General features: G+C 41.6%; 1 protein-coding gene across 1 annotated transcript in view; it reads left to right on the forward strand.

The window, feature by feature from the left end:
- Positions 1 to 14,124: 14,124 nt before the first annotated feature.
- The window catches only part of KCNN2 (potassium calcium-activated channel subfamily N member 2), a gene marked incomplete at both ends in the record, with an annotated part of 69,995 nt that continues 65,789 nt past the window's right edge, over positions 14,125 to 18,330 (forward strand). Inside the window, 3 exons of the mRNA XM_080362597.1 lie at positions 14,125 to 14,146; positions 14,429 to 15,528; positions 15,813 to 15,908. Coding sequence (XP_080218723.1) covers positions 14,125 to 14,146; positions 14,429 to 15,528; positions 15,813 to 15,908 — 1,218 coding nt within the window. The remainder of the gene's footprint in view (positions 14,147 to 14,428; positions 15,529 to 15,812; positions 15,909 to 18,330) is intronic.

Genomic DNA, 18,330 nt, shown 5'->3' on the forward strand with positions numbered 1-18,330 from the left:
TGTTAAGAGTGTCATTTCAAAAAAACATCTAGCTTAATGGCTAAAGCATTGAGCTAAGAGATGCACTTCAGATATTGTCCCTATTTGTTTTGCATCTTGGACATGTGCTGAGCAGGTGAGACATGGCACAGGCACCACTGCATCCTCCTCCTCCCTTTTCTACCACCCCTCTGTTTTGCAGGGAATAGAGATAAATACTGTGACCCAGGAAATAGTTTGCATCTGGGAGCCTATACTGTGTACTGTATGGTGGCATCTTATTTCACGCAGTGCCAGGCAGTTGCTGCCTGGCTAGATCAGGTTCACATTTTGCTTCTCAGTTTCACAGTTATATGACTCTTCCAGTGTATTGTGCAAAGTTTCTAGTGGTAATTGGCAACTAAAGGCTCTGAATTATATGAGTGGCTAGATATCCAACAACTGTCATAGTGTTGAAAAATATAGCATTTTTTTAAATCACTGATGTGGCACACAGTTTTTGAACCTCTGCCTCCTGTCATGGAGGTTAAGTGAAGCTCTGTGGAATTGTGTGGGTGTTCAGGAGTGACAAATTTCACTGGTTAAATGCTTTAGAGTTGTATCACTTATGTTCTAGTATAATAGATTTAATCATTTTTCACAATTATTGTAAAGATGTACTTAGGTGAGAGACAAATAACATAAATAATGATTACAAAATTTGTCTAGTAGGAGATATTCTGGAACCAGGAATTTACAATATGTAAGCTACTGAGCAGCTATTCAAAACAGACAAATGTTGATATGAGAGAGGGTATTCCAGCATATATAACATGTATTTGTCTAATACCTTATAAAATTAATTTCTAAAACTAAGTAAACATGGTTTCAAAGACAAGATTGTGAGCTATTGTAGAACTCTTAATCTGGATAATTTTCTAGCAGTTTCTTCTTTTGCCAACCATAGAATGGTTTGGGTTAGAAGGCACACTAAAGATCATCTAGTCGGCCCTCTCTTTAATGGGCCAGGACACTTTCACTAGATCAGGTTGCTCAAAGCCCTTCCAGCCTGGCCTTGAACACTTCCAGGGATGCAGCATCCACAACTTCTCTGGGCAGCCTGTTCCAGTGCCTCACTACCCTCTTTCAGTTTTAAGCCATTACCCCTTTTCCTATCACTACATGCCCTTGTAATAATTCCCTCTTTGATTATCTTGTAGGTCCCCTTTAGGTACTTGAAGGTTGCTATAAAGTCTTTCTGGAGCCTTCTCCAGGCTGAACAAGCCCAACTCTCTCAGCTTGTCTTCATAGGAGAGGTGCTCCAACCCTCTGATCATCTTCATGGCCCTCCTCTGGACTTGCTCCAGCAGGACCATGTCCTTCTAATGTTGAATGTCCCAGAGCTGAACGTAATACTTCAGATGGGGTCTCACCAGAGCAGAGCAGAGGGAGAGAATCACCTCCCTCAACCTGCTGGCCATGCTCCTTTTGATAAAGCCCAGGATGGCTTTCTGTGTGTCACGGATCCTGTATCATTTCTCAAGTATCAGCTTGATGACACATTCTCATCCCAGTTTGCTCATGTACTTAGTGCTAAACTGGATCACTGGAAAAATCTGCCTGAATATGGGGAATTTAGTGGCAAACAAATGACCCCACAAAAGTTCACTCTTGAGATACTCAGAGAATGCAGGTATTCAGAGAAAATGAAGACAATGAAAAGATATTTTACTCAAGTTATAAAAGTGCTGACATTCCTCTTGTCAAAGGAGAATAATTCTAGTTTATTGTAAAAAGTGGATGTTTACATCCCTGATGGACTGGAAATGGTAATGCAATAAATATTATTCCTATATACAGGAGTTGTAGGGAAAAAATGCTAGCAGGCAAATTATGATTATTCATTACCATTAACTATTTATTCAGAGTTAAACCTATTGATGTTAGATATCTTAAAAATCAACCAGTGACCTTATTCTTTAATTTTCCTTCAGTTAGGCAAAGTGAGAGAGGTTCTCTGTAGTAAAATATGTGTAAAGGGATGACTGCCTAGCATAGGAAATTTCTAGACTTACACAAAATTGTTATCAGGTAACTATATTTTTGGAGATTCCTAAGAAGCTTTATTGTGCCAGACAATTATATAAAACTAAATTAAGGATTTGCTTCCTACAAGAAGTAGAGACAATCTTCTGCTTTGAATCCCCTTGCCTGTCTCATTCATTCACATACAACCAAGAACATATAGAACATGTTCATGCAGTAAACATACTTAGGCAACCTTTTTACACAAAAATGCAAGACCGCTACAGCAGGTAATAAAACCAAATAATATTGTGCAGAGTTCTTCAAATTTTAGAAACCAATTTTGCAGGCTTCTCTTTGAAAGTTCTTCTGATTTATCATGTCTTATTTGTGTCCACTTTCATATGCTACCAAGAAAGTACTTTCCAGTTTTCCAGTACATCTGATTTCAGTATTTATCACGTCTTTTCTTCTCTCCTCCCTGAATTCAGGTAATTCCATCAATCCTACTTTTTAATATGATGTCTATATCTATTTAATACTCTCACATTAATGCTACGAGAGAATGAATGCCACCATGAAAAGTAGCCAATGTGCCACCGTTTTCTTTAGGCCTGGAATACTCATACCCTTCTTCTGCCTAGAACCAAAAAAAACCTTTTGTATTAGAATTAAGAAAGACTACTAAATCTGACAGTACCATATTAATTGGCTTAACTTTCAGACTTGCTCAGCACCTGATCTAATTGTCATTTTGGCAAAATGCGTAACCTAGGAGTTCCAAAAGATTTGGGAGATTCCCTTCATGAGTCCGGCATAACTTGCTGAGTGCTTGAGACATATTCTTCTCAGGTACAGCAGAAACTAATCTGTTACCTTGACTACAGTGCTTTGTTACACATACATTTACAAAAATTCACACATTTGTAAGTTTCCTGAAAAGTAAGGTGGGTTAATCTTTGCACATGCCTTCACAGAAAAAAACTATTTTGGAGTGGGCTCGTCATTAATAATTATGAGTTTTTTGCTTGGACATTCTTGATAAGCTTGGCTTCAACAAATAATATGAAGTCAGGAACCTTAGGAAACTACTGCTTTAATGTAGTAATAAATGAACAATTTTTAAACTTCTTTTACAAAGTCACCTGAGGGAGGAATATTAACCGCCACTGCAGGTAGCCCAGTGAACAGCTTTTATACGCAGCTGCAGTCAAAGCTGCCTCAGTGATAGGACAAATAGCGACAAGGAAAATAGCCTAATAACTTCGAAGGCAATGCAGTAGTTGCCTTCTTTGAAGTGCTGCACTGGGCATATCCTTTCAGGAAGAGCACTTTAGTGCTAAAGGAGTTTGAGAAAGCAGTAATTTCAGTTGGCAAAGCATAGAAATCATTTGTGAAAAAAAAAAAACTACTATATGTGTTCCTTACTTCTTAGCTTTTTGCAGTGGCTTTCCAAATATCTACACCCCACAATGTTATAAGAAAAAAATGTTTTAATATGTGTTTTAAATGAGAGGGCCTAAAGCCAAAATATATTACAGAAAAAAGAGCAGGACCTGTGTCTTCTCTCTCTTACTGGAAAAGTTAGCAGCAAATAAATGAAATTTCAGAAATTGGAATATTCAAAATTTATAATGGGATTCTTTTTTTCATAAAAGGTGAACCTTTGCAAATTACTGTCTTGGTTGGCCTCAGTTTTTAGGTCGGAGAGATTACAAGACGTTGGGTTATCAATTTAGATTTATATCTAGCATTTCAAACAAGAGAACTTGTAAGAGAGACTCAACCTATGATCTCCTAGCCATCACTGCTAGAACTACAATGGGGCAGAGCTGAGATCAGACAGGCAGCCCCTTCCCTACAGGAAGAACCAAAGGGGCTCCTACCAGAAGCTATGCTTGTCCCTCCCTCCACATGGACCCATCTTTCTGCACCAACCACCCAAGCCACTCAGAGTCAGCTTGAAGGCATCGCAGTTCCCCTGCCCTTGTAAGCATTATCAGGGGGACAGATTATCCCTGTATCTACTGCCAAGCCCTTAGCACTCCCTGTCTACTGCATCTCTGATGAGCTCCCACCAGGGATAGGGTACTTATCTCAATGCAGAGACTGGGTGCTGCCTTTTCCCCACAGATCATGAAGAGGGCAGGCTTGGTGGTCACAGGCCTTACCAGCCTTGTAAGGCCAAGCACAAGAAGAAGGGATGTGTCAGCCATCTCCTCCATCTGCTGAGGACATAGATCAAGTTTGCAAATACGACAAGATCTTCTTGCTGGTAGAACTGTTCTTAAAAGAGCATGTATCTTACATGAGCAAGCCAACTTTCATTGTTCAGGACTTAGGCCAAAATGATATTTGTATTCTACATGGATAAAATCTGTTCCCAGAATGTATCATTGTCATTTAATTACTGATGTTCTTGCATTTTAAGAAATTCAGTGCTGGAGGCACATTGAATTTAGACAATTTCTTTTCTATGTATATTGTATTTTTGGCCAAAATACCACCTCTCATTCTTGTAATTACACTTTTCCATTCCCATGTCTCAGATTTTTTTTTTTTTTTGGTAACATCTGCTGTCACATCTATTTTGGAATTGCAGCTTTTTTATTCCCATTCTTTCCAGCTCACACAGTTAATGTCTGTAGTTCCCATATTCCTTCACAGTGACTGCTGTCTTATTTTCATTTCTAGCTCCACTCACATGAGATATTTTATAGTACAGATCAGAGGCCAAAAAGCAAGACTGATCCACTAGAATGTCTTTTAGCCACTTACAAATAAACTGCTTATGAGCATACTAGGGGTCATTTTCATGCAAGTTCACGCTTTGCCTCATAATAGGTGGAAGTGTCACTCTTCCCTCCAGTGTGGGAACTGGGCATCCATTTCCAGTGCTTTAGCACCTAACTACCTAGCCTGCTTGCAGCCCTGAAGTTACAGCTGCACATGTAGATGCAAATATATTGGCAGAGTTTGTGCCTACCATACAGCGGCCACCTTTCTGCAGATGTAAGCCATTACATTTAATTAGAAAATGGCACCTACAATTGTATGGCTTTTTATTGATGCTTCCTCCATTCCACTTGCTGCAGGTTTATCATCCTGACCTGGATTCTGCAATTACAACTGCCACTGTCTTCTAGGACAGTTTTCAAAAGTAAACATTCAGACTACATCTACAAAATATACATCTACATCTACAAAGAGATTTTTTGTAGAAAGGCATGAACAAACATTCACTGGTACACACCTTGGATCTGTGTAAATACTTGCCTTTAGAAATGAAAGAATTATACTTGAAACATAGCACAAAGTTGGAAGGAGTAAAACTGTGAATAATTTATTTTTTTCAGCAGGGTAATTAGGAAGTTTAGGTTCACATCAAATTAGATTTAAGAGGTCTTTTTCATCCCTGATGAAAACAGAAACATCCTACATGTAATATAATGTAATTAAAATTTTTTTTAAAAAAAAAAAAAGGTGGTTTAGCTGTTGCAATAAAAGGGAAATAGATGAACACATAATTTGATAGTAGTAGGTGGCATTATTCTCTCCCTTTTTCAGTAGGCCTATTGTTAGACTAAGTCACTCAGGACACTGCACACTTCCAGTGCCCTTCTGGCTTTGCCTGGAGGAAAAAGCCCCGCGGGGCAGCAAAAGGTGTTATAAACAGAGACTTTCTTGTGCCACACTTAGGGTATTTTTTTTGATTGGATAGCTGGCTATTCATTGGTACAAGAATAGAACGATGGTTTCCAGCTTTGAGTATTAGCTGCCAGACTTCAAAGGCGTGACTGCATTCTGTGACTGGTTTAACGTTAAATGTAACTGCCTCAGAAGGAGAAATACAACATTTTCTGTTCTAATTCCTTTGTGCACAGAAGGGAACATAAGAAGGTTGTGATCTGGGATCACTGAATAACAGCTGATTATTTGAGAAAGCAGAGCTGGGTTTTTATTTATTTTTACCAGTAAAATTTCGGATTATTTACTTCTGTCATATAAGAGCTTGGGAACAGGCCTTTTTTTAATGTATCTGTCAGGGGAAAATTATCCCAAATGATTATCCATCTTTGGAGGAACTGCAGTTTCAACCAGACATGCAAAAAGGTGACAGTTCATTTTAATTTGCATCGCAAATGTATTTAGCAGTATGTTATTTTTATTCCTCGTCATAAATACTTCTAGACTTTATGGAATTGCCACAGCACACAGTTCTGCAAACTTACCTATTTTTGTTGATATTGCTTTTTTTTTGCATAGTAGCACTGACTAATCTAATAGGCAAGTACAATCTGGAGTGTACTTTCTGCAAAGTCATACCATTCAATAGTAAATTAGATATCCTGTCTACATTCACAACAGCAAAAAATATGAAACGAAGTAGAATGAAACTACTAACTTTTGTAAAACTGGCCACTGGGTCTAGAATATAGGAAAATTTGAGGGACAAATGTGTATTTCCTTTTAGCTACCACTGAATACTTATTTGGTAAGTTTTCTTCATGATTTTAAAGAGTAAGTTTTGAGCAGACTAGAGTAAAAATAGTCTAGGCAGTTTTTGTGAATAAACACAGCCAAACCTCTTATAATGCAGCTTTCTTCTTTTTTTCATTAATGACACACTTCCGATGTTATAAATAAAATTATGGATACCATAAATCAAATATAAAGTAGTTTTTCCTTTTTCTGCTACACAAAACATGTTAATAAAGCACAAATCATAAAAAAACTTGATGAATTTGAAAAAGAAATTGCCAAATATGAAGAGGCTTTCCGGAGTTAGTAAAGAGCACATGCAGACACTTAAAATTGCTTTAAACTATCAGTCACATAGCAGCTTCACCTCTTGGAATGACAGTCCTGTCAGTTATGCCGCATGTGCATGGGAAGGGCAGCAGGACAAAATCTCATCCAAACTGACAGCTGAATGTTAAGTGAATGACAAATTAAAATGATGACATTAGATTGCAGTGAATCCTCCTTTTCCTAGATACTTAAGAGATAAAATGCTGAATTTTCATGCACAAGTGACAACTCTTTGAGGGATTTTAAAGTATAAGTGATTCTTGAAGGTCAGAATAAACACTTAGAGACTGTTAGAAATTTCTAGCAAATGCCATTTGAGTCTCAAGGCTTCAGGCCAATTCTGACAGTAGCTTTAAGATCTAGGATTCAAAGTGCCGTGTGTGCCCCTGAGCACTCGAACACTGTTACCATGCCCTCAACAACCACAGAAGCCAGAACATGGGTAGGTCCAGAGATGGTCAACTGGCTCTCGTGGCTCCTCCAAAGGGGACAGAGGTAGATGTTGCAGGGGTTTGGTGGGTATTTTCACACTGCTCTTGGAGAAGGATCTGTGAAAGGGTCTATCTTCATTTCTTAGAGGGGGATTCCTGCTCCTACTCTGACAAGAATGACTGTTTTTTGTCTAGATAGATCCGTGTGTCTTTTGTACTGTATTTCTGTCTGACCGAATGAATCATCTTGCATTTCATGACTAGACAACTGTAAGGAAAACAACTGGTTGTCCCTTTCCCCACCTATAATACACCTTCATTTTTCGCACCTGCTCTCTGAGATGGACAGTGCATGCAAATCCATCCAGGCTGGCAGAGCAGAAAACAGCCTTTTTTCCCCAACTGTGTTTATGTGGAGAAGAAATTAGCTTACATTTAAGATGAGAACACAACTGCTGATGGTGTTTACAAGAAAATGCTTAGCCTCCTACCCCATCGGAAAAGAGTTCTGAATAGGAGAGTCATCAATCAGTTAACTGTTGGTCTGCAGGTTGCATCACTATCCTCAGTTCATACTCCTGCCTAGCTCAAGCTCTGCATACTGGGTTGCTAACTCCTATAATCCACGTTTTTGACCTCTGCAGAGGTGGTCAGGTGAACACTGATACATTTTTAATTTTAGGAAAATTAGTCTTAAAAAGAACTTCTAGGACATACTTTATAACAGTTACAGCAGATATTTCATAATTAAAGCTGAAGATCTTTTCCACTTCAAACTTGGTTTTGACCTTCTAAGAAGATAAAGAATCTAAAATGCTGGTCAGGAGTGAAGAAACCATTTTGTCCACATATTTCCCACTTATGCATCAGACTTCTCTAATGTAGACTATCTTTTGAATGTGTGAAGTTGTAAACAGAATTTTTTAAAACTGTAGTTTTCACTTTGAGAAATGGTCTGGTTATGTTCACTTTTTAAAGCAGTCTACAGTGTTATGTATTTTTAAATGTCACTTTGCTAATACAAGAGCTACTAATCTGATATATTGGGTTGCAGAGATGGCTTTTACCCAGCTGGAAGGAAGATTAATTCTACAGAAATGTTTTCTGAATGGGATAAGATTTTATGGGCTATGTGAGAAGTCTTCAGCTCTTTATCCTTAAACTTAGTTTTTGTCATTAAAACTGCCTAGTCTTTTTGTCAAAAACATAGTTATTTTTCAGTCAAGTAGTATGGAAATATAAAGTAGAGAAGTGCAAAGAATTTTACTTCAGAGAATGAAAATTTCCTAGATCTTCCCAGCAGTTTCTGGAGTATCTCTTCAAACAGTTGTTTATTGTTGAGCTTATCAAGCCAGAGGCATCTTGAAGCAGAGATCACTTGAGTAACTCCCTACTTTGACAAAAGCTGAGCCGCACAACTCTTGCCTGTCTCCCACAACCTGACCCAAAGGTGCTGTCAAGTACTGTAAGAGTGTCTCATCTCCTCTGCAGTAGGGACGGGCAAGAAGGAGGGGTAATGGGGAAGGAAAGGGAGTGGAGAAAATAAGGTGCTGCAGATAAACCTAGACAGGAAGGAAGGAGTGAGATGCTCTTTCTTCAGTGACTGCCCCATTCCTCTCTCCTGAACTCATTCCTCAAGTCACCCATCTCATAACTTAGAAAAACAAACATACAAATATAATTAAGTATATATCCAGTAGAAACTATGACTGTGAGTAACATAAAATTGGACATTGCCTTTCATATTTTTTTTACCTGCTTCCATTTGTTCTGCAAATGTATACATTTTCCTTTTTTTTTTTTTAAGAAATGTGATTTCTACAAACAGGACCACAACATACATTGACATTTGTGTGTTTTACGAATGTATCCAAAAGAGTTTAGGTATGATGATGACAACAACGAGCAAATGGACTTTTGTGACAAGGGATTTCAACGTGTTGTGGAAATTGTAGAATCCTTCGGGGTATCAGAACTGCAGAAAAAATAAAAAAGCCCCAGCAAACACAACCAAAGGAGAAGCCTTACACTTTATGCTTGTTTTGAATTAGGAGGGCTACCGACTGGAAGAACTACAGTGCATTGGAAAGCAATCATACACACCACACATTTGTCACCTGATAAAAGCAAAGTCCATCTTTCACATTTTACAGCCTAATAAGGGATCGTATTATTAAGTAAACTAAAATGAATTTTCCAAATACAACGCCAGTGCAAATCCATAGTAACTACGTTCTCATGGTAAAATGGAAGCAGTGATAGCAAAGGATCAATGGAAAAAATGTTTTTCAAATAGGGGCAAATTAAATTTAATTATTTAGAATCAATTGCTACATGGATCAGAAATGACAGATTTTATGGAGAGGAAAAGTGCTGCTAACATCTTCAATTTGCACACCACCAACTTTGCACGGTATGATCTTATATTTAGGTATAAGCACTGTCTCACCACACTCAATGGGTCAAAATTCTTCAAATAGTTAAGGTTAAACATAAGCTTACACACTTGATAACCCAACACACAATGTCACTGTTTACTATTACATAGACTGAAGTAGAAATATTGCATGATGTTGTAATTTATGTAAATGTACTCAGTTCAAGTTCTGTTACAAAACTGCACCGATTTGTGAGAATAATAAAAGATAGTCAGATTAAACATTATGTAATAGTCACCTGCTGAGCACCTGTAACAGCTGTGCAAAATAGTATTCATGCTGATACAATTAGCTAGCAAAGAAATTCCTTACATGTGGCACTATCCCTTGCTTGATAATGAAGAAAAAAGTAGGGGCAAGAAAGGAAATCATCAGGTTTGTGTGATCTCCAAGTACTACAAAAATATCCAGAAAGGATGGAAAAATGAAGAGTTTTCCTGTCTGTTTTGTGGACCCCATGCAATATTTTCAACGTTTAATAGTAATAAAAAGTTTTGTTAGCAAAAAATGGAAAAAAATCCATTCCTTGAGGAAGGCTCCTTGATGCAAGGTAAGGTGTGCAGCAAGATATTTCTTAGACAGATGTTTCTTAAGCTGCATCCCCACAAATTAAGGCATCCCCATGTCGGAAAATTTTGTTTAGCATTTTAGAGCTGTCAATCCCGTGCCCTTATCTTTTGTATCTCATATGGTCCAGATAATAGATGAAGATTTAAAACGGGAATGAATCTGCATTTTCATTGGTGGTATGCTGGAGAAGCAGAATAAAGTGTAGATTAGCAGAATAGTATAAAATCAAAAGTAGAAACAGTAAAGCATGCCTCGTTCCAACATGTAGCTGTACTATCTGCATGGAGTCACTAAGTGTTTCTTCTCCTTCCCGCCACTGCTGTGGAATATTGTCAAAAGGTCTTTGAAATTAGCACAGGTCCAGCAGGGGTGGGATTCCAGTGAGGACATAGAACTACCTGACAACAGAAGTTGCTGGGGTGAATATCAGGGACATCTGGTGAGCAAAACCTTGCCAGATGGTATGTAAAAGGTAATTTACACACATGGCTCATATGGTTAGTTTCCATGCTGTTGTCCTGGCAGCTGTGCTGCAGTCATTTTGGTGTTGTCTCACTAAACATTTTTATTGCTGCATGGATACCTTTGAATGATCTCGTAATACCCTACTCCTGCCAGTGTTACCTCTGTTTTTATTAATGTGACCCTGCTTTCACTGAATAGCATCTTCTGTGTATACACTGAGCTAGGTTCCTGTTTGCGTTTTTGGAACTGGACAAGGCCATTTCCTTTAGTGCCTTCTAGAAAATCCTAGTCTTGTGCAGAATATGGTTTGAGTTAAAAATACTGTTACAGAATGGAATTTCCTAAGCTTTTTTCCTTTTTTTTTTCCATGTCTTTTGTTTCATTACTATCTTTCTGTATTTTTTGACATTTTTATGAGTGCAGAATTCTCAGTGACTTTAGTAGGTGTCTGGCATGAGTAAGGAAAATAGGATAACAGCCAAAATAGCTTTCTAATACCTTTTATTGTAGCCTGTAGGTGTTGCATGTCCATTCGATGTCATTACGTGAGCTTTTCAAATGACTAGCCACTAGCTGTGTCTTCAAATGTTCCAGTGTTTTTTCCTCTCATAAATAATTTTTTCCTGCATCTGTTGAGCTTCCTCTTGCTATTGATACAGTTTTGCTCAACAGTATTAATCTTGTTCCTGCAATCAGTGGGTATAAAAAAAAAATATTTCCCAAACATCTCCAATAATTATCATTACCAAATGACATCTGCAGTAGTGGTTTCTCTCTTGCTTTATACAAAGGTGTGCATGCACAATGTACACACACAGTTGTGTGTAAAAACAGCCTTTTTGGCAGAGCAGCAGCAGGACCCACGATAAACAGTAAGAGCAGTTCCATCCAGTATATAACACAAAAGTAGAAAAGAAATAAATCCCCCAATCCCAAACAGGAAATGTTTGCTTCACAGGAGTTCACTGTTACTGGTTTAGTATGATATAGCAGTTCCAAGTTGACCGTGCTAATTTTATTTGTGATACAGAAGAATACAACAGTTTAATTCACATGAAGAATATATTTTATTTCTGAAAATAAATACACTAATTTATAAAAGTGAACTTTGAAATTACTTTACAAGGGAAGATGTTAGATTAAATAGCATCTTTTTATTCTGTCTCATTAATCAGTCTTATAGAGAGGGTTTATCTCTTTAGCTACGAAAATGCAAACTCTCCACAACTCGTATTTTAGACCTTGAAACAATGATGAGAAATCCCAGGTTGCACAGTGGAACTGAAATAAAACATGTAGTTGATAAGTTTTATAACATGCTGTGTGATTAGTATGACCTCTTGTGTTAAAAACAGGAATATTCATTTGTTTATTTGTATAATGACACAATCAAGCACATAGGCAAAAAATCCAAAAGCTAGTAACAGCACTGTTCTTGCCAGTTCTACAAATAAATAGGATAGCAGCAGTAGATGAAGTAAAACTGGAACTTGTAACATTTATATTTGAATTAGAAAAATAAAAGCAGTAATTTCCCTGTATAAAAAACACAGCTATTATGTATTTTAGTCTACCAAAACTTTGAAGGTCATTTTTTTCTTCACAATTCTAATAAAAACTTGCATGACTACAGTAGATGAAATTACAGGACAGAGCCTTGGTGACTTCTAAATAAAACATGAAGATTTACCAATTTCTTAAGAAGCCTTTCATGGTAAACTAGGTCCTGAGGACTTTATTTTCTGTTAGGGAGAACACTTAAAAGAAAGTATCTTTAAGCAAATATTAAGGATATGGCATGCACAGAGAAAGAAAGATGAAACCTAGGCCTATCTAAGCCTTTAACCACTGCACAAAACATATATTCCGATGGTATATTTGTGCAGGACTTTTATTTACAGAATGATAACAGCCTGGGTTCCATAAAATTTTAATTTCCTAAGCTACGTGCAATTCATGTGTGTGTTTGAGAACACAGGCAAAACAGGACCAGTGAGATGGGATTACAGCACCATATTCTTTCAAATAGTGGGAGATTTGAAGCTGTGTTAAACAGACTGTTCATTCTTAAAAATAAATCCACCTGTTTTGGAGTAGCCTTTGGTGCTCAGGAGAACTGAGTGCAATGGAGAGTTTCCAAATACAGTTTAGTATAATTTAAAAACGTGGAGTGATGTATTTGGAAAGTGCTCTACCATTCATACAAAAATGTGTGTGTGGATTTTTATTCAAAATTTGATTGTTAAACAAACTGTGAATTATCACAAGGCATTATGATGCTGTGTATCACACATACTCCTTTTTATGGGTGCTTTTTTTCCAAAATAACCTATGCTATGTAAATATACTCAAAATTTTAATTTTTGGTCACTCTGAATAATCTACCTATATGGTACAACCGTGATATTCACAATATTATCGAGGGTTGTTTGACTGTGTGTGTGCAATATGTGCTTGCTTTAAAAAGTACACCTTGGTTAGGAATTAAGTCATTGAAATTTTACAGCAGAATATAAAAGATTTGTTAATGACAGTGCCTTACTCTTATTTCTAAAATGCAAGGCATTCAAATGCGCAGTTTCAAAGGAAATTGCACATTATGTGAGACACAGAAGTAATACAGATGTAGGCTTTTATCTGCTGAAGGCATAGTGAATTTTATCTTTGACATCAGAGAGAAGTTAGAGATGTAAGGAAACCTTCCATGCTGTAAAATTGTGCAGCTGATTTTTCAAGACAAACAGTGATGCCTGACTGAAAAAAAAACCAAACCAGAACTGCTCTTATAATCTCGGCTAGTTGACAAGAATGGCACAGCTGTAACAACATACATGACTTACCGTTTTCATGGTTCTTCCCTTAAATAAATGCAGAAAAGAGACTACCTGGTTCAGGCGTTACTCTGCCTGAAGAGGCTTCAGGAGTGAATTATTCAGCGAGAGTTTGGGAGGGAAAGGACGGAAGGGGAAAAGGCAAAATGGTAGCAGGCGACCAGCCTCAGGTCTGCACTGGCATTGCGTGCCAGGAAACCGGCGCCAGATGCAGCGACTCAGTGGCACCGATCCCGTTTCACGGTAAAGCTCCTGCTGAGCCGCCGGAGCAGCTCTCCAGCCCCTCAGCCAGCCCCTGTAGTGCCCCGGGCGGCGGCCTCGCAGCCCGCCGGCCGGCTGTCCCTTCTCCAGCAGCGGGCAGGCGCGGCCGGCACAAGAGCCCCCCGCCTCGCTTCCCGCCATGTGCCGGGGAGGGATCCCCGCGTCCCGGTTTCCTCCGGCGGCCCGCGCAGGCCCCGGCCCGAGGCCGTGGCGCGGCCGGCGGGAGGCGCAGGCCCGCCAGGGCGGCGGCGGGCAGCGAGCGCGGCGCTGTGTTTTGCAGGGCGGCGGCGGCGGGCCGGAGGCGCCGCTGGACAGCTCCGGAGCGCGGCGCCCATGTTCCGAAGACGGCGCAGATGTGAGCGGCGGCGGGGAGCGGGGGGAGCCGGGGAGACCCGCCGCGGCGGCCCTTCCTGTCGGGGGCGATCCCGGGAGCAGCGCGTTCCCCGCCTCCGGGAACCCCCGTGTTTCCACAGCGCGGGGCTCCCCGCGACGGGCGGGGCGGCGCGGGGGGCGAGGGCGGCCCTTACCTGCGGGCGCGGCGGGGCGGAGGTGGGATCCCTGCGCGGGGCGGGGCGGGGCGGCGGGGGATCCTGCGCCGCCCCCGCCGCCTCACGCCGCGGCCGGTCACCCCCCTCAGGTGACGTGATGCCCGTTGTTTTGGTCCGCCCAACCAATCGGACGCGGCGGCTGGATTCTACGGGAGCCGGGATGGGCCCTTCGTGGCGGCAGCAGGACTCTCCCCTGCCGACCATAACGCATTGCGCAGGGTGCACCACCGCCTGGTCCTCCTGCGGCTTTAACGGCCCTGGCATGGACGCGCCGCGGCAGTTCCCGGCGGGCTTCGGCTCCGAGCAGCAGCAGCAACAGCAGCGCCCGCCGCCGCCGCACTGTCAGCAGCAGCACGGCCACGACAAGCAGAGCCTCCACCAGCAGCAGCAGCAAAGCCCATGCCTCCAGTGCAACAACTGCGCCTACTATGGGGCTGCTGCGGCAGCCGCGGGGGATAACCTGCCCCTGCTGCTCCGCGCTTCCTCGCCCCTCTCGGGCGCCTTCCGGACTCACTCCTCGCCGCTCTCATCTGCCGCCTCCTCCCGGCAGGGCAGCCAGCTGAACGTCAGCGAGCTCACTCCCTCCAGCCATGCCGGCGCGTCCAGGCAGCCTCACCAGTACCCCCAGTACCACCAGTGCCATAGCCTGCAGCAGCACCAGGCAGCCAGCCCCAGCAGCAGTGTCAGCAGCGGCAGCACCCATCACCACCATCACCACCATCACCACCAGCAGCAGCAGCAGCGCCGGGAGAGCAACCCCTTCACCGAAATAGCCATGAGCAGCTGCAGGTACAACGGCGGCGTCATGCGGCCGCTCAGCAACCTGAGCTCGTCCCGCAGGAACCTACAGGAGCTGGACTCCGAGTCGCAGCCGCTCCAGCAGCCTCTCTCCAGCCCCACCGCAGCCGGCACCCCCGCCGCCCCGGAGATCGTGGTCTCCAAGCCCGAGCACAACAACTCCAACAACCTGGCGCTCTACGGCCCCGCCGGTCCCGGCCCAGGCGGCACCAACAACGGCGGGGGCAAGTCCAGCAAGAAGAAAAACCAGAACATCGGCTACAAGCTGGGGCACCGCCGGGCGCTCTTCGAGAAACGCAAGCGCCTCAGTGACTACGCGCTCATCTTCGGCATGTTCGGCATCGTCGTCATGGTCATCGAGACCGAGCTCTCCTGGGGCGCCTACACCAAGGTACCCACCACCTCACGCACAGCCCACCCCGGCAGCCGGTCCGACCGCCCCCACGGCCCCGCGGAGGGGCGGCCCCGGCCCCTCGGAGACCCCAGCGCTGCGAGGCTGCCCGTCCCCCGTCCCGTCCCCGTCCCGAGGCGCTCCCCGCGCCCTGCGCCCGGGAGCCGCCGGCCCCCGCTCTGCCGCCGGCCCCGCTAGAAGAGGTGCCCTCCCGGGGACTGTGGTGGGGCGGGAGCGGCCCGTGCCCGTGGGTCTCAGGGACAGCGATGTCTTTTCTCTTGCAGGAGTCGCTGTATTCTCTCGCTCTGAAATGCCTTATTAGCCTCTCCACGATTATCCTGCTTGGGCTCATTATCGTGTACCATGCAAGGGAAATCCAGGTAACGTTTCCTTCTGTGGGCTGGTGAGTGCTGCTGGTATATAGCTGGGGGTGCGAGGTGGTTTGTGTAAGGGCACAGTGGTGGTAAGTACTGGGCACTTCACACTGGTTCAGAGAGCAAAAGTGCTGCCTGCTCATCTCCTGAAGTTCGGTGAATGGACCTCAGCCCTGGAGAGAAACACAGTGGGCATGTATTCACCAGGAAGTTTTGCCTGCCAGGTTCTGTTGCCTGCAGTTGTGATATAGGATCGTTTATCCCTGAAGTTATTACACGCCTGCTGTCTTCTGTAACAGATGTACAGCAACAATCTTTTGTTTCCCAATGACTACATTTCATGCCGTGCATTCTCTCATGACGGCGAGGTTAATTATCTTCACCATGAAAGGTATGTAATCTTCACTGCACTGTCTCAGATATGAGTGTATGCTAGGAGAATATTTAAGAGGAGGGGGAAGACTTATGTTTGGCTTGTTTCATTTAATGTCACACAACTGCTAGGAATGTGACAGAGGAAAACTGTTGAGAATGGTAGGGCTAAAGGTAGGAGGAATGTAATGATCAAAGATGCAGAATAAGTCTTACAAATGCTGTCACATATTTTTGTTCAAGGGACTTAGTTCTAATTATATTTGTAATTTTTTTTCACCAATAAATTAAAATTTGGCATTCAGCTCAGCTGAAACTTAGAACAGATTTCAAAGTTGTGAAGGTAAAAATAACTTGCTCATAGGTGCATCAATGCTTTTGCTTTTTCAGATTAGTTAAGAGATACTTTGAGCTACAAGCTGAAATGACAGCTTTCAAGGGCAAAGAAGACTTTTCCATGAATATCAATCAGTAAAAGGAAAAAAAAAAAAAAAAGAAAAAAAAAGATTAAGAATTGTATAGTACCCTGCTTCCATGTAAATGAATGCTGTAGTTTCAATGTGAAATGGTACCATAGTCTCCTACTTAGGGTAAGGTTAGAGAAGTATAATGTTACTGAAGACTCTTTGCCAAATTGGATCTTGTTTTGCAGTCTTTGCATATGCAAAACTTCTATTCCTGGCTCAGAACCCAGTTACTCTGCATTAATATTGAAGATATTGAAAGCTGTTTAATAACATTGTAGTCAATAAACAAGTGTTCTGGTGAAAGAGCATCTTTATAAACTACTAGAGTACTAATGGAGAGGTTTCTTTATCTGTATAAAAACAAACAAGTGGTGCTGCTGAAATGAGGGAGCCAGCTTCTCTGGTGTATCTTCCCACAAGTGGTGATTGAGGCATGAAGAGCAAAGCTGAAAGAAAATCTAGGTAAACATTTTAATTACTCTATGCATTTTCTAGAAGCTTTAAATTGAAAATTTTATGCAAGGTAACCAATTAATTGTAGGTCCCTCTATGCATCAGCTTATACTGAGTAGTTACTCTAAGATTTGATTGTGTTTTTTCTCAGGTAAATGGTTACAGATTTTCTTTCCCTTAGGAGTATGTTATGGGTCAGAAAAGAAACTATCTTAAAGAACTAAAGTTGTAATTCCATTTTTTGTTTGTTTGTTTGCATTTTTTTAATCGTTAATTTTAAATAACTTCCTAATGTATGGGACTACGTGGAAGGAGTTATGCAATCGCATGACTTAATTAAGGTTGATATAGTTCTCAGTGCTGCCTGACAGTACAGAACACAACTATACCTGCCTGTAACAGCAATATTCTATGTTTTCACCTGATAGATGCTGAAAACTGCAGGAGTCAAGGCAAGGCCTGGAGTTAGCTGCAGCTTAAAGGGGCTCTGTCATTCATCTTGAAAATGAAAAGGAAGTTCTCTTTTTCAAGGAGGCTACTAGAAGCAAAGTGTGTAGTACCACCCTTAGCTATTAGATATCTGATAGCCTTTTGACTTAGGCACAGTCTGGTTTTGTGCACACACTTGACTTTTAAAAAATAAGATGAAGAGCATGCAGAACAAAATTTATGTCCACCTATGGTCAGAAATGTATGTTATACTTGACATGTGAAAAGGAGTACATTTAACATACTTCGGCTTAGGAACATAAGGAATTTTCTCCAGGCCAAAGAAACTACTTTGTAACCCTGATAATGCAATGTTTAAAAAACAATTTTTAAAGGTGACTGTTTTCTGGAGGCCCACATGCCTTTAATTCAAGGAAATATCCTGCCGTGCACAGTAGAATGAATCAGGTCTGTAGAATCATGCCTACAGATGGTTGGCTGTGTCTTGGAGGACTGTTTGCATCAGCTATTTGTCAATCCTGTTCAAGTTTGAACATTCCTTTCTAATGCTCCTCTGAAGCACGTTTAGACTTCACCAGTTGGTGTAGTGTAAATAAGTAGGAGTTCATTGATAGAAGAAAAATTGTTCTATAGAACAGAAGAAGGTCACTGCTTGCAGTGTGGTATGTTTCATACTCAGGTGGAAG

This window comes from Nesoenas mayeri, assembly GCF_963082525.1.
Source record: "Nesoenas mayeri genome assembly, chromosome: Z".
In the NCBI taxonomy this organism is placed as follows: domain Eukaryota; kingdom Metazoa; phylum Chordata; class Aves; order Columbiformes; family Columbidae; genus Nesoenas; species Nesoenas mayeri.